Source organism: Rhea pennata, chromosome 1 (assembly GCF_028389875.1).
Source record: "Rhea pennata isolate bPtePen1 chromosome 1, bPtePen1.pri, whole genome shotgun sequence".
NCBI classification, from domain to species: Eukaryota; Metazoa; Chordata; class Aves; order Rheiformes; family Rheidae; genus Rhea; species Rhea pennata.
In genome coordinates, this window is record NC_084663.1 from 131,262,932 (window position 1) to 131,278,372 (window position 15,441).

Below are 15,441 nucleotides of genomic sequence, written 5' to 3' on the forward strand. Positions count from 1 at the left end.
TCTAATTCTCTTCTGAAGGCTTGAATGTAGATACCTTACCTTCACAGTTCGAGTTAATAAAACTATTTACTGGAAATCGTTTTTGAATTCTATTTGGCCTATTTGAAGCAAATTGTTTTTTTTCAGGTAGGCTTGAATTCTGTATAGATTTTTATGGATTATGTATTTGAATGGTGTGTGAGCACCAGGGCACTGCAGAACAGGAGGAGATAAGAAGTGAAGAACTGTAAAGAGGTTTAGGGCTTTGAAAATCTTGCCCTACAACATTTTTTCCCCCTACATGAGAGAGTTTTTGGTAACATTTAGCAGACTCTGCATTCAGCTCTGCGTTTCCACCACATACCAGGTTTCCTGTTGTTTCCATTTGCTCTTGCCTTCCTTGTAAGTGCTGCCTGCTTGCTGCTCATCTTTCCTATTTTCCCCTACTGATGGAGTTAGAGCTCGATACCTTCCTTCCATTCAGCAGCAATTTGAAACAAACCTGGTGGGTAAAGTGCCACTTTACTCTTCCATGAAGCGATTAAATCCAAACCCAGACACCCCCCTTTGATCAAAGTGCTGCTTTGATACTGGACATACTAATGTCACCTGGGTGCGTGACAAAGCTGAGGCATTACAGAAATGTCAGCAAAGATACGTCTTTTCGCAGCTCACCTCCTGCTTCTCTCCTTCTGCGCAGAAGCCTCTCGTCTTCATTGCAGCTCATGCAGAATTGTCAATAACATAGGTTAATCTGGCCAGCATTTTCATAACTGATGTTATATACTTCAAATTTGGGATACTCAGTGAGACTTGTTAACAAATAAAATATCGTCCTAAGTCCTCTTTTAACAGAAAATCTCATATCCAAAGTGCATTCTTTTTTTGTTCCTTTGACTCATTTTCATTCCCACCTGACAAAGGAATAATCTGTCAAAATTTTTTTTAATGAAAAGCCAATATTTTCTGATGCAAATCTCAAAAAAGCAGTTCTTTCCTCTTCTCCTTCCCTTTCCAATAGTTTTTCCACGAGGAAACGTGTTTTCAAGCCAACTATTATATTCTGCTTGCTCTGTCATATAGCAATATTGAAAACCCAGCTCTTCCTGGCTTCAAATTGGGAATATTAAGCATTTTCAGGAAAGTTGGTAGAGGAAACTGAGCCTCCCAAAATCACTGGTGATTGAGCCTTGCAAAATCAGCTTCCACCTAGTAAAAATAAAGGGATTTCTGCTTGTTTTACAATTCTCATGCTCCTCCTGCTGTTGCCACCTTCATTTCCAAATGTACTAACAGAGAATAGAGATGGTAGGTGGGAGAAACCTTCTGGGGTGAGTACTGTCTAGGGAGCACCAATTTTTCTTGTAAGCCTAAGTAGAGGCCTATTGTTTTTGTAAACTTTTAAAGAACATTAAAAATATGGATGCCCTCTTTTAGGCTTCTCTTTGAGGAGAGAGTAATGAAATGCTCCACCTCTGCAGTGCTAGCCTCTAGGTTGTTTCTCCTTCTGCCTGGGATGGCCAGTGCTCAGCCGCAGCTGGTTCCGTGTCCCAGACACCTGGTCGGACACCCAGGCACCGTTAGAGCCCCCGTCTGCTGTGGGGAGCCGTCTCACAAAACTAAACTTAGCCCTTGGCTTCGAGGCGCAGAGGAAAATGGCCATTTGGAGCGTGATGGGCTGCATTTTCAGCAAAGCTTAATAGCTATAACCCCTGTGAGGTCTGTAAAGAGACACTGATGTACAGAAGAGTTATTTATTAAAGTATTTTCCCCATTATTTTTTCCATTTCTCCCTTAGCCAGGCACCACAGTTTAAAGCTCTATTGGTTGTAGGTGTCAGTAATTTAAACCTCTTACCTTATTTTCAGCCTGATGCTGGGAGAGACCACCTGAAGAGCTCTTCAGGGCTGTGAGTACATTTGAAAGGTTTTCTGTGCAGGCTTTTATGGCATGCTCTACAGTAAATTTAGACATTCCTAATTTGAGTTGACTTTTTGATTCCCTTGATTTTCCCATTTCCAATATGTTTTTATTTCTACCTGTGAAAATATTCTCCCGAAATTTATTATTGACCGCTCACTTCAGATATTTTATATTCTGAGATCCTAGCTTTTGAAACACAAGCTGGGAAAAAAAGGAACTCAATCAATGCTTCCAATCTTTTTTTCATAATTTTGAAGTCTTGCACCTCAACTCTGAATTTCTCCTCTCTAAGTCTGATTCTTCTAACCTTTTCAGGCTTGCTATCCTCACTGGCTGCAAGGCTGTAATTGCACCTTTGCTGGAGAGATTTGCAAAGCGTCAAATGGGTAGTTTGAATGGTATTTTCCTCCCCTCTCCCGTCTCTTTCTTTTCCTCTCCCCTTTTCTGCATGTTCCATATTATAAATCTGTCTAATATGCACACAGATGGGGATATAAACTATAATATGATGTTTAGACATGAAGTTTTGAATATTCCTCCTTTCTGGACTTCACAACTTACATCATGCCACTCTAACATATCAGAGGTATGGCAGAGCAGTAAAATGTCTTTGGCTTTCCTAGGGCAGCTGCTGCAGGGACTCTTCCAGCAAGATCCGAGCTGTTGGCAGAAATGGCTCCCATCAAAGGGGCTACCCAACAGGAAAAATCATGAAATTATACTGGGACCACAGCCTCTGGAGCCAGCACCAGAGGAGACTCAGCAGAAACCCACCGCTCTTGCCAGCAGCAGTACGGTGCCCTGATCTATGCAATGCTGCGAATAGGCGAGTCTGGAAGAGCTCACAACGACATGCTGAGCAGAAAGAAAAGAGAGAAATCCAGTTGCAGACATTCTTGGCTCAAGAATCACCTTAAAGGCGCTGGTATTTCCCAGTTCCTGCTGTAGGAAGTGTGCCTCAGGGCTCACTTGGTCTGGAAAGAAAACTGAACACAGCTTAAAAGAAAAAAAAAACCCTCCAACACATGAGTATTTTCTCATGAAGGTGTGGCTATTTTCAAACCACTACCAGTGAGCTGTTTTTCTCTAAAGTAAGAATACCAGCCAAAGAATACCAGCCAGGGTGCATTTGTTATTTTCAGTAAGTTATAAGCTAGCGTGCACGCGATCACTCTCTGATTCTGTATGATATTGTATATATTTCATGCAAAAGCCTCCAGCACTGGGAGGAGACTCTCCAGAGTCAATTATGAATGCTATCCACCTTTTATTCCAGAGCAATGAAATGCTGAATCTGTATCTGAATTCATATAAAGAGACAGCTGTGAATTTTCATTTGCCATATGTGGAGAGCTTCAGTCCTATTTAGACAACCTTAATATACATTATAGTTGCAAATTTTACATACTCTCAAATAATTTTGCTCACTCCTCATTTTTGTGTAGACCTTCCTTGCCCTTGCAACTCAGCAGTTTTTATATTTTTTCTCCTGTTCACCTGACACAATAAAAACTGTTTATTTTCCTTTTTTAGCAGTTCTGAATTTCTGCAACCAGCTTTTTTGTTCTTAACTCAATAACTTCTCTGTTGCTCCACTCCTGCTGATTCATTACTATCAGGACAGCTAAAACAGTCTTCCTACCAATTTCCGACAACATTTCTGGTTGGCTTTTCCTCCTTTTTATATAGAGCCAACTTGAATTGGGTATATGCACTCTACCTAATTGGTATGGGGGTGTATGCTCTCTCTGTATATATTAATGGGGCATGTAATTTTCCTGAATACAGCTGCCAAATATAAGATAATTTTTACTTGTAGTATCAGTGAACAGATTGCTTATTATGAAATATAATCAGTATGTAAAGACATACTTTTTTGCACTATGTGTTTTCTGGCACTGATTTGTTTGTATGCGTTTAAAATTTTGTTTTCAGCAAACTTCACCTGGGCAACTTGCTAATTTCTAGGAACACTGGTGTCAATCCTGCTCAAAATATGGATATTCACAGAATGGAGCATATTTAAAGGGATTTAATGTGGCCAAAGAGATTCAGAATAGAATATTTTGCGATCATTTAAATCACATTCTGTTGTATATACTCTGAATTTTCCAGCTATTAGGCTCTTTAAAGCATGTTTCTTCTATATCCTGAATCTGTAAACTTTAGACTGGACTTTTATTTCTGCTGTTGGATTGTTAGATGTCTTGTTCCCCTATTCTATATAGCTAGATGGTTGGCATATGTTTCAGTTATTCTGTATCAGGAAACTTAAATCAGCAAAACAAATCCAGTTCTCCTCAATAAATTCTGTGCTGCCATTAACCTACACATGTGTAAGTGGTGTTTAAAGGATGAACGTAAATGTAAGCGCACTCAGGTCTGTTGAATCAGTAGTCCTTCCTAGTTCATCTATGCAAACTAGTTGTGCATGACTCAATGACGTATTTTGGGATTAAAATATTCTGATTAGTATGTAGCATATACAGTTTAAACATGCTGTTCGTGAACATTTGCTGGGCTCACTTGAATTCCTTGGTAACCTAAAAAAGAGACTTAATATGCCTGCGTTCTGGAGGCATACATGCGGATGAGAGGGTTTTTTTTCAGAATAATATGTATTGATTACACATTTAGATAGCCTAGCTTTTGTAAGTAAGTCATGCCTGTGGACAACTACATGAACAGCTTTTGCTAATGTAGGCCAGTGAGGCACACTGGCCTTGTGCAGGACTGTTGCTCTTTGAGTTCCTGAATGATGTTGAGATGCAGCTTCTCTCACATTAGAATTTGATTGACTGTTTCAGCCAGAATTTCTGCCACCAGTGCTTGTGAATGTTGAATGTAGGCAGCGTGAGAAAGCATGAATGGATGGGGCCAGGTCAGGAACCATAACATGCAGTAGAAGTTACCTGTGGACTTCAGACTCCAGTTTTCAATGAAAGCAAAGTGGCTGAAAGCCTTGGTGAGTGCTGCTGGCAGCCAAGAGCTCTCTAGCTCTCAGATCTGCTACAGTTTACCCTGACTTGGGCTTGGGTCCTTCACTTGCTCTTTAAACTCTTTTTTATCTCATTGCTGCAACCAGGTGCAACAGAGCAACCAAAGCTAAACCCCTTGTCATTCAGTGTGGTGATTTGCTTCTCCAAGAAGCCTCAGCTCCCCCAAAACCCTAGCAGAAGGTGCGAAAAGGGTGGTCTGTGTGGCTGTGGGGGAAAGGATGAAGGCTAGGTAGACCCTGGGTGATGACCCCAGCTGTACCATGTAGACAGAGAGGTGTGTCTTGATGGCTGTTTTATAACTTTCTAGACACTAAGGCGTTTGTAAGGAAATGTTTAACAGCAATATTTCTGGTGGTCCTGGTAGAGGTCTAGTTCTCATGTAATCTGACAACTCTAGATTTTGGACCTATTCAAACCATCACTCAGTTGCAGATTTTTAGCTTAACCATTGGTTAGACTGCTCGGGCTGTGGTTCTGCTGCTGGATTTGCTAGGAAAAACAAAGAAAAACACTTGGATGCTATGAACATGGGAACAAAAACATACGTGGAAGCCTTTTCCCTGTGCTTGCTGCTGAGCAGGGCACAGCATGAGGCAAGAGGAGCTACTGGAGAAGCACTGCAAGCTCCGTCTTTGGGACATTGCTGGCCTCGAGCTGCTGCAGATATCCCTGAACTATTTAACCTTTGCTCTCTGATGGGAGTCGGAGAGGACGCACAGTCATTAGTTGGGTTAGGCCAGATAATTTATCAGTTTGCTGACTAGGTGATGGCACAGGAATTCTGTAGCAGGTTGGGAGCACAGGAAGCAAGGAGAGAGACAGCCATTTTATTTTAGGCTTATGCTATACATTGAGATTCATTATACAATTTTCTTCCCTAAATTAATACAAAAATAGTAAAAATAGGTTAAAAAAAGCCAAAACGAACCCCCCTGAAATCTTACAAGCCATTTATTTGACGCACAGATTAAGACTTCTTGGAGCTTAAATAACCTAGAGTTATTTAGACCAATTTTTTCCCGTCCCCAAACTAAAAAAAGGTGATGACTTTCAGAACGCCAGCCATATTGGACTAATTCCTGTCTAAGCAGAAACTGCCCCAAATAGCCGCATGTAAATGCTGAGGTGTCCCTCTCTTCAGGTGGGAGGCTGTGTCAGGTGTGGGTGTCTCAGGACCACTACAGGGTGCAGGGCACATCCACAGAAACATTGCTCTGCCCAACCTCAAGTGCACTGGGCAGGAATACCTCTTTGAATCACCTCCTGGGTCCATGCCCATCTCAAAAAAAGGTTTTCCCTTACACTTTCCTGGCAGGGAGTGGTTTTCACAATGGGATCCCCAGATGCATAGCCCAGAATTTGGACCTAAAGCTCCCCATTCTCTGGTTGGGCTGGGGAGGGGAGAGAGCGAGCTGAGTTTGCCCCCCGTGCCTGCTGTGGGCTGGGGTCCTCAGTGCTGCTCTCCCCATTCTCATCAGAGCTGCGTGTGCCCCAGGGATGCTTACGTCTTTCAAAATATTTAAAAGCCAATAAATGACAAAGAGCTTGAGTGATAAATATAACTATGTAAGCAAAGAAGAAATACTTTGCCCATATATAGCTAGTTGTACAATTCAATTTTTCTAGAAATGGGTCTTGATAGGCGTTAAGGTAAGGGAGGAAAAAAGTTGTGGGTAGTCCTTTCTGCTGAGGGTCTTTAAAAAGCAGCTTCCCATTGGGCTTGTGCCTTAGCACGTGAGCTCTGCTTCAGCAAAACACTCAAGCGTTTTAATAATTTCACACAGATGAGTAGCTGTATGTGAACAGGATTTCTTACATGCTTCAAGTTGCACTATGCTGAGGGACCTGCTGGCCCAGGCCACGGGACGGAGGCTTTGCCCCAGGGGAGCCCTGGGGCACTGGCCCGGTGGTAGCATGCGTTAGCCATGCACTGTGCTGTGGCTTGCCGCAGTAAGTAACCACCCGGCAGATCGGCCCCTTTCCTTCTTGTGCTCCTTTCCTGCCTCCGGCCTCTCATCCATGCTAGAGTCATTAAAGCAATTCAAGGTCTGTAGCAAACCCAAGGCCTAACTCATGCTCTCTGCTTCCTTTCCCATGTCCTCCAAAAATTCTGTCTTTTTCCCAAATTAAGGAATAGGAAAATCATTAATTTGCTAAGTTTTGAAATATCTATTTTTTTCTCTTACAAGGACACATGCTAAAGAGAAGCCTTTTCCTACTTTCCCCCTATTTAAAGGGGAAATCATGATCTCTAGTTCTGACTCTCCTGAATTTTGTCCAGTAGTGCCACCACTCAATTTTGTTTCGCCTTTTAATCAAACTAAGCAAGCTGTTGGTTGAAGTAGGATTTGGGAACTCACAGGAGGACACTTAGCCTAGAGAAGCATTTAAAAATACACCTTTCAATTTACAGTGTACATTTTACCTGAAATCAGCACTGGCTCAGAAAGCTTCTGAGAGCAGATGTGAATCCTCACAATTCAAAGTAACCTCAAGCCACTTTGGTATGGTTTTCTCTCCAGGTTTAAACAGTTGACAGTGATGATTATGTTTATTTGTCTTTAGAAATGCTTTTCTCTGCCAGATAGGCTTGTCTCAGTCTTCACAGCTCTAATTTTAGTCTAACTAGAATATTCTCACGTAAAGCTTTGGGCAGAAAATTCTGGCTTCATCAATTAATTTTTACAGTGAGATTATTCTGGCTATACCAGCTTTTCTCTTTTCATTTTTTCCTCCAGTTAGAGTACTTATGAATTGAGAGTGAACTTGTGCTAAGCCAAAATAAGGAATTATGTTACAAGAAAGACTGGACTGATCTTGAAGGTTTTATGCATTTAGGTTGGTTCTTTTTCCCTATGCTTACTGCATAGTAAAAATATACTGTAAACCATACCTTACTGTATGGAACTTTTCATGTTTCTAGCTGATATATGTGCTCAGAGAGCCACTGTCCTGCACATTCATGTAAGTCTTTGTTAAAAAAAAATATTTGCTGTTAAATTTAGGCAGTGCCTGACAGTGTATAATATGGCATTAATTACTAAATTTATACAAAAAAATGCGTCATTTATATTGCAGACAAAACTGCAGTTAAACCTGGGCTACAAAGCCACTTCAAAGCGTGACAAAATGCTTAAACATAGGTAGTCTTCTAAAACGGAGGTTTACTCCTATGCACCGTTAGGCATTTAGAGTGCTTTGGACCAAGAACAGAGCATGATATTTGCACCCATTACTCTATCGATGCAATTGATTTTGGTGAAAATAATTGCTCCAGAGAAAAGAGCCAAAGGGGAGCAAGGCCAACGTGGGTTAGCATAGTTGAAGAACACGCAGTTTCTGGTACATGTTGAAGTATTTAAGCTGCCTATACAGAAGGAGTGTTTGGTGTATCTCAGATACCTTGAGAATCGGGCAGAAATCTGATGGAGCTGGGTTAGGTGCATTGTAGGCATTTCTGAGGTTTTACCTCACCAAGCCTGAAAGTGGGGAATGGAGTAACAGCTTGAGGTGAAATGCCATGAGAAAGGTACGTAAGTTGTTTCTGCTTCTGTTTGGGGTTTTTCTACGGGAGCTGAGAGGCTTTAGAAAGTGGTGCTTCCTTGGCCTGGCCTTCCCTGCATGGACACGGACACGATCCCTGTTCCCTGCCAGCCCTGGGAAACAACAGCAACTACTGGTAAGGAATAAATTCCTGAAATAAAATGCCTGGGAAAGTTCAGGAATATGCCTTTATAAAGATTTCTAAGAATGGGCGAGACAAATATCCTTCAGCAATGATTAAGTACAGCTGGCTTTGCCCTGTGGTGAGAGAACGGACTAGATGCCTTCTAACCCTGATTTCTGTGGAAGCCCAAGCTTCTGCTGTGCCACTTCATCTTAGGAATGCCTCTACATCCATTTTCCAACAGGTCTGGAGACAGCAGAGAAATTTTATCACTGGTTTTATCACCTTTCTTGGAGAGCTCAGAAGGCCTCACATGCTGAGATTTAATAAGAGATCTGTGAAACTAGAAGCTCATCTTTGGTCATCTTTTTAAAGATGCTCCTATTTATGCATTTCAATTACATGTGAGGAGGTTTATCATAGCTATCCCTGCGCCTGGTGGTTGTAACTGATGGCATCAGGGATAGCAGAGGTGCAAAATCAGTGTTTGACTCGCATTCCTTTCTGCAGCGTACAAACAACCTCTTTCACACATTTCCCATTTCCAGGTGTCCCACAATTTAGTAGACTGCTGCTGTCAAAAGTGGCTTGTTATTTCTTTGAAACACTCTGTTGATTTGTTAATGCCGTCGTAAGTTTAAAAGCCACCGCAGCTGCCTGTTGAACAGCTGGGACATAGGTTGGTTGTTACATAGAGGACATAATGACTGTCACAAAAAGTCTGCAACAGAATATATATTTGAGGAATTATTTCTAGCTGGAAAATGTAGCCCCCAAGCCTGCGTCTAAAAAAAAAAAATAGGAGAAACAGATCTTTCCCTTCAGCTCACATACATTTAGCTGTCTTGAGGGTGTCCACCTGATTTCTGCCAAGGTTGAAGTTGCTGTTACAGCTCGCCAGCTGCTACTCATCTTATGCTATTCAAGCAAAGAGCCTGTGCATTCCTGGACACAAAATCCTTTGTCCTCTGGTCAGGGAAGAGCGCTATTCGGAAGAAGCAAATGTTGGCAGCTGCACTGCAAACTTGCCGGTATGTAACATTTTGCTTCAGGGCAAAATATCTGGCTACCTTATCTTCTGCTAGAGAAGAGGCTTTGGTAGTACCCTTGGCTTGAAAACTAACAAACATTCACAAGGTGGCATTTGAAGATTTTGCATAGTGCATCCAGTGGTTTGAATGGAATAGATGCTAAAAGCAAGTTTCACAGGATGCAGCATAATCTGGGTTTGCTATCCTAGATGCGCTAATCACGCCAATGTCCGTGCAACCCAAGCAGCCTCCTGAGCCAAAGCACTCTCACTGGGCTGAGCCATATGGCTGCTGCAACGCCCACTAGGCAAACAGTGGCACCAAGTGCTGAAAATTTTTCAAGAACTACTTTCTGGACAAGCTGGAGGAAGGAGTCCGGTTGAAATATCCATATATTCATAGAACACCTGACACACCAGCTAGCTTCCCGCAACTGGGTTTTAGCAGGCAACTCATAGTTGGAATACTCTCAGCAAAACTAGTACAAGTGGCTTATGTATCCCCACTAGGGCTCTGCCTAATAACAAAACCTTCCAAGAACGCGTTTGTAGGAGGGTAGAGGAGAAAAGAGATGCTTCTTTGTCTGCGTTACTCCACAGAACTGTGGAGGCATAGTTCTGGCAGAGTTATTGATTTAGAACTCACAGCTCCAAAAAGCAGTAACATAATCTTTCCAATTATTTCTTTCCCTCTAATGTGATGCTTTCAATAGACCCCGTTGGTACAGGCCCTTTGGGGACATAGTTGAACTGGCTAAACTGCAGTCCCTACCTTCAGTTTGTTACATACGACACTTACAGTTTACTGTCTCTTGGAAGAGCCCATAGCTATAAGGTCTATTGCTTTACAGGTACTCTAGGAAGATTGAGGGATTAAGTTAAACATTACGTAAAACTACCCACTAATCCTCTTAGCGTGCCTTACTGGTGAATGGCCTGAAATAGACTCTTATTAAAGAGCCCTAACATTCACTCCCTTGATGATATTTAAGTATTTGAGGTTTGTGTCATGGATTTTGGTGCTGAAATATTCAGTACACCAACTTCTGTCTGCTGCTAGGTCCACTGGCACATGCTAGTAGAGTGCTAACAAAATTACAGTTGGTAAAGCAGATTACTTTTTAAACTAATAGTGAGACATTTATAAAATAGAATTATATATTTTCTAGAGTGACAGAGTCACTGGGATGGTTTGTTTGTTCTTTTTTTTTGTTCTTTTTGTTTTTATAAGAAAAAGAAACAGCTATAAAACCATGATTAAAAATGTTCCAGAGGATGATTTACATTTTAAAATAATGATTTTTTTTTTTTTTTTTTTTTTAGGAAAAATAAGCTGATTTATAACATAAATGTGTTTTGAAAGTGTTTGGTTGCTGCATACTGCCTTCTTTCCCAGTACAGTTTGCTATCTGTTACACAGTCTTGCATAAATGTTTAGATTAGGGGAGAAAGGAAAAATTAAATGTGATGGCTAAGACCTATAAGAGCTGACTCACTGACTTGAGTTATTGCTGTGCAGAAAGTTTGTAAAGCCTTTACATCCAGTGGACACTGACTGCTACTCCGGCCTTGACAGTTGACCTTTCAATCTGATTGGGTTTAGCAACAATAATTTGGTACCTGCAGTACAGCCGGTGCAGGACGCTGCTTAGTAACCCAACTTTGCTCATTAGATCTTACTTCATGTGTCTAAAATTCACCCTCTCTTTGCATGTGTGTGCAAATTCTCTCATAATACCTGTTAAGGGAGCCAATCAAGGAACAATCCCCTTGATTTTTTCTTCATTCCTCCCATCATTTTGAGTATTCTTGGATTTAGCTTAGAGGGTGAACCCTCCCCCCTCAAACCTCTTCCCCTTCCTGCCCCCAAATGTTTAGCCAATACTGGTTTCTTTTTCTCTCAGTAAGACCTAGTGTAAAAAACAACAAACAAACAAGTTAGACTGTTGTAATTTGGTCAACCACTCGGGTGCTATCCATATCCACCATTTCAACACACTCTATTTCCTCACGGTTTTCAGGATTCTTCTTCTCTTTCCTCTTCTTCTTAGATGGTGGCAGGAAAGTCAGTATCACAGGTAAAATGGCAAAGCAGTGAAAGAAGGTGACTAATGCTATTAAAAACAAGCACCTGAACAGTGTACGGGTCAGATTTGAAGGCACAGCTGCTAGAGGAATCAGACCAACTATGTAGCAGAGGTAGCTCTGCAAAATAGCTACCCCATGCACTTCCAGGGCATTTTTCACCCATTTAGTTCTTGTGAACTCTTTGCCCAGGACAAAGGTTGATAACAGTGGAGCACAGTTGTCAATTGTATAATTAATTCCGTAAATTAAGCACAACACAGAAATACAGTCTAGTTCCACTTTCCACAAGGTCATAAAACCTATAACTCCAAACTCAACTGAGGCAACAGTTAGAGTGAGCCAGACATTGATCAGAGAGTCTGCCACCAGGAATGCAGAGAAGAAGAGCAGAAATAAAGCACTGATGCAGGAGTTTTGTAAGGGGGCTCCCACCGAAGAAGCGTAACGATCCATGTACACGAACGATGGATTGAAGACAATGAATTTCACCTTGGAGGTGAGCGAGAGCTTCCTCAGGGTTTCCAGGAGGTCATAAAGTTCTTCCCTCTTGGTTTCCATTGTCTTGGCCACCAAGAACATCCTGGAGGCCACTACATCGACTTCGTTGTTGTATTTCTTGGAAAAGATGATATCCTCTGTAAAATGGGCAAACTGAGGGGCTTTCAGGAAAGAGTTCCTCAACATATCAGTGAAATTTTTCTTGGGCAATCCAGTAGATATGTTGAGTTTCCTAAGATAATTTAAGTAGCTCTCAAACCAAGATATCCTCACAAACCCCTTGGTATACTCTAGCACATCCTCTTGAACACTGGTGTTCCAGTACTCTATCGACTCATAGATATAAAACCCAATGACTGGGCTGTAGTTACTGAAATACTTTTGCTGGGCAGTAGTATACTCAATGGTTCGTGTTGCAGTTGCTACGATGTTACTAAGGTCTGACCCTTCACTGACCTGCAGGTAGCCCATTAAGGCAAAGGAAATATAAACCAAGTAAAAGAGAACTACAAAAGGCTTGACGTAAGTGTTTGTTATCCAGTCACAATAATAGCGTTTAAGGAACCACACCAAAAGATGACTTTCGTAAGTGTTTGTTTCCTCTGAATCTGTTGTGTCCTCGCTGAATTTGGCTGTCAGAAGAAACCTATACCATGCAGGCTTCTCTTGCAATACCTCTGGCTTTGGTACCTTTCTACAGAAGATACTATGCTGGTAGTTGTTTTCTATGTAGCCAGTAAACACCAGGCTGGAACCATAAAAGGAGAGTACATAGAGGTAGTTGAAGAAAATTGCAATACAGGAATTGCAGCAGAAAATCCTGGCTGCTTCAATGTTAGTGAAGGGACTGGCCCCTATTCCAAAAGTGACCAGGTACATGGCAGTGGTGAGAGAAAACGAGAGCATGGAGTCTGCAAATACGGCTGCAGTTCTCTCCTTAACATGTTGGTCTTCTCTAGTTTTTCTCCAGGAGGACAACATTTCAAAAGTCCCATATAACCCATGACCTACAATAGAGAACAAAGCAAATGTTTAAAGTACTCAAATCAACATGAGGAAAAACGGAGTGTGGGCATGCTAAAGGCTCAAAGGCGACCCATTTGGCTGTTATCGATCCTTGAGGTAAATGACCTGCAGAAGAGAGAAATTGTTATGGATTTATAAGCCACAGACTCACATTCACTACTGACTAGCAAACCTCAGTATCTGAACTTGACGGGAGTTCTGCCTCATTGATGCAGGGTTGATGAGTTAAAGAAAAGGTATTTTTTCTGGTTGGCTGTTTCATTTCATTATTTCAGAGTGATTGTGATGGAAGATGCTTTGAAATTAGTTTTTCCTGATGATGGTATCTGACCTGTGATGAAAACAAAGAAATAGGACCTTGAAGTGCCTATGCTGGAAGCAGAGCTTTAGTCAGTCACTTTGTAGAAAAACTGTAAAAAATGAAACCTTTATGTAAGCTGAGTACTGTCAAGTAAATCAGTCACTGACTTGTCCACTTCCTATCCAAATTTTCTGTCAGGAAAAAGAATCCTAGAAATGAAGAAAAAAAAAACACAATGAATTTTAGAGAAGCAGAATGATAGAATTGATGTGCCACTGCATTAGTTTTCTTACTTTAATATGTTAATAAAACCAAGTGGAGCTCCATTTTTCTTGCCAGTTCCTAAATGTTGTATTACTTTAATTAACTATTAAAGTGGATGCAGCTTTCATGAAAGGAGATAAAGACCTGCAGACCTAAAACCTTCCATTTAACCACAAAGTGCAGGTAGAATAGGGAAAATGCATGGTTTTATCTTAATCTCTGGTTGGCTGTCTTCCTCGTCTAGTTTCTTTTCTGAGACAGATAACAAACGTACATTTAGGGGATACAGAACTCTGCTTGCTTGCAGTAGAGCTGAATGGGAAACATAGTCATCAACCAAATATCAGATGAGAATGGTCAAGATAAAAGTAGGCTGAGGTTTTATGTGGAGGTCAAAGTAAAAAACTGTCTTTCTATCACAGCTAAATTTTAAGACTTTGACACTTTCTCATAATACTTCATACCATCTTCATCAGTAAGTAACAGCTCTTTTCCACACAATCTCACCCTCTTTGTTGCCTTTTAATTTCTCTTCTTCCTTATTGTTTTGCTGTTTCTCCTGTCTGCTGCTTCTCTCTCTGGTCTGCTCTTTTCTCTGCATGGCATTTTCTCTAGATACTCCCCAAAGCCACTCCCCTGTGCTTTGCTCTTACCCCACTCCCTGATAACATTAGATAAAATGATCAGTGCTGAATTAGCTGCTGATGAGAATGAAGTGCAATCATTGGACTTTTTAAGTTGATACTCCAGTCAGGCAGGGTCAAGGTAATTCACACATCTCCGTCAGAATGTCAGGCTGTCTGCAGAGTACCAAAATTGCTGTATTGGTTGCGTGGCTCTTCACATACAGATGATTATCACTTCTGCCACATGGGCTACAAAATTGTTCAAGCAAACCCTGAACAAAGTACGCGTTCTGAAGACCCAGCACATATCATGGTTTATTCTTAAATGCCCCAGGTGAGCTAGATATTTAACTCACTTGACAAATTAACTCTTTTGTAGTCAGTGCCTTTCAGAGAATGGACAGCTACCCCCGATACACACCACCCTTGCAAGGATTATCCTATCCACATGGTGAACAGGTGGAAGAGCTGTTCACTCTGTTAATACTGAAGAGAATGGATATGTTATAAAGAATTCAAAATAGAGCACTCACGAGATGAGATAACAGAGCAACTGGTGTATTTCCTTATCACCATCACCTGGTATTTGGAATAACAAAGTCCATGCTCTCATGTGAATCAGATATCATGCCTACCTTGTTACTTGGAGTCATAGCCTGGAACACAAATGTCCAGTTCGTAGCAATATTACAGTCTCATTTTTGGTACGGCATTTAGCATTTATCTTAATTTTCCCAAACAACGTTTTACAGTTGTTTTCAGAGGCCAGGTCAAGACTGTTAATTTGATAACTAGCATCATGGCCCCTCTTAAAACTAATGGGAAATACTGGAACTCCCGAGACATAAAATAAAGGAAAAAGCACAGTCAGTGACTGGCACCCCGTTGTTAATTATGCTTCAAATACTTATGTTCGAGCCTCAGTAGGGAAAGCTATTAAGCTTGCTTTCAGTGTGTTCTTTGTAAAGACAGACTGACCTTTATTTAAATGTAACTGATCACTTGCCAAAGCAGGGAGTGAGAGGTTTAATCCATTTATG

At 41.2% G+C, this 15,441-nt stretch overlaps 1 protein-coding gene across 1 annotated transcript in view; it reads right to left on the reverse strand.

Moving 5' to 3' along the window:
• Positions 1-10,905: 10,905 nt before the first annotated feature.
• PTCHD1 (patched domain containing 1) overlaps positions 10,906-15,441 on the reverse strand; it is a 34,178-nt gene continuing 29,642 nt past the window's right edge. The window contains exon 3 of the mRNA XM_062600328.1: positions 10,906-13,191. Coding sequence (XP_062456312.1) covers positions 11,537-13,191 — 1,655 coding nt within the window. The 3' untranslated portion in view covers positions 10,906-11,536. The remainder of the gene's footprint in view (positions 13,192-15,441) is intronic.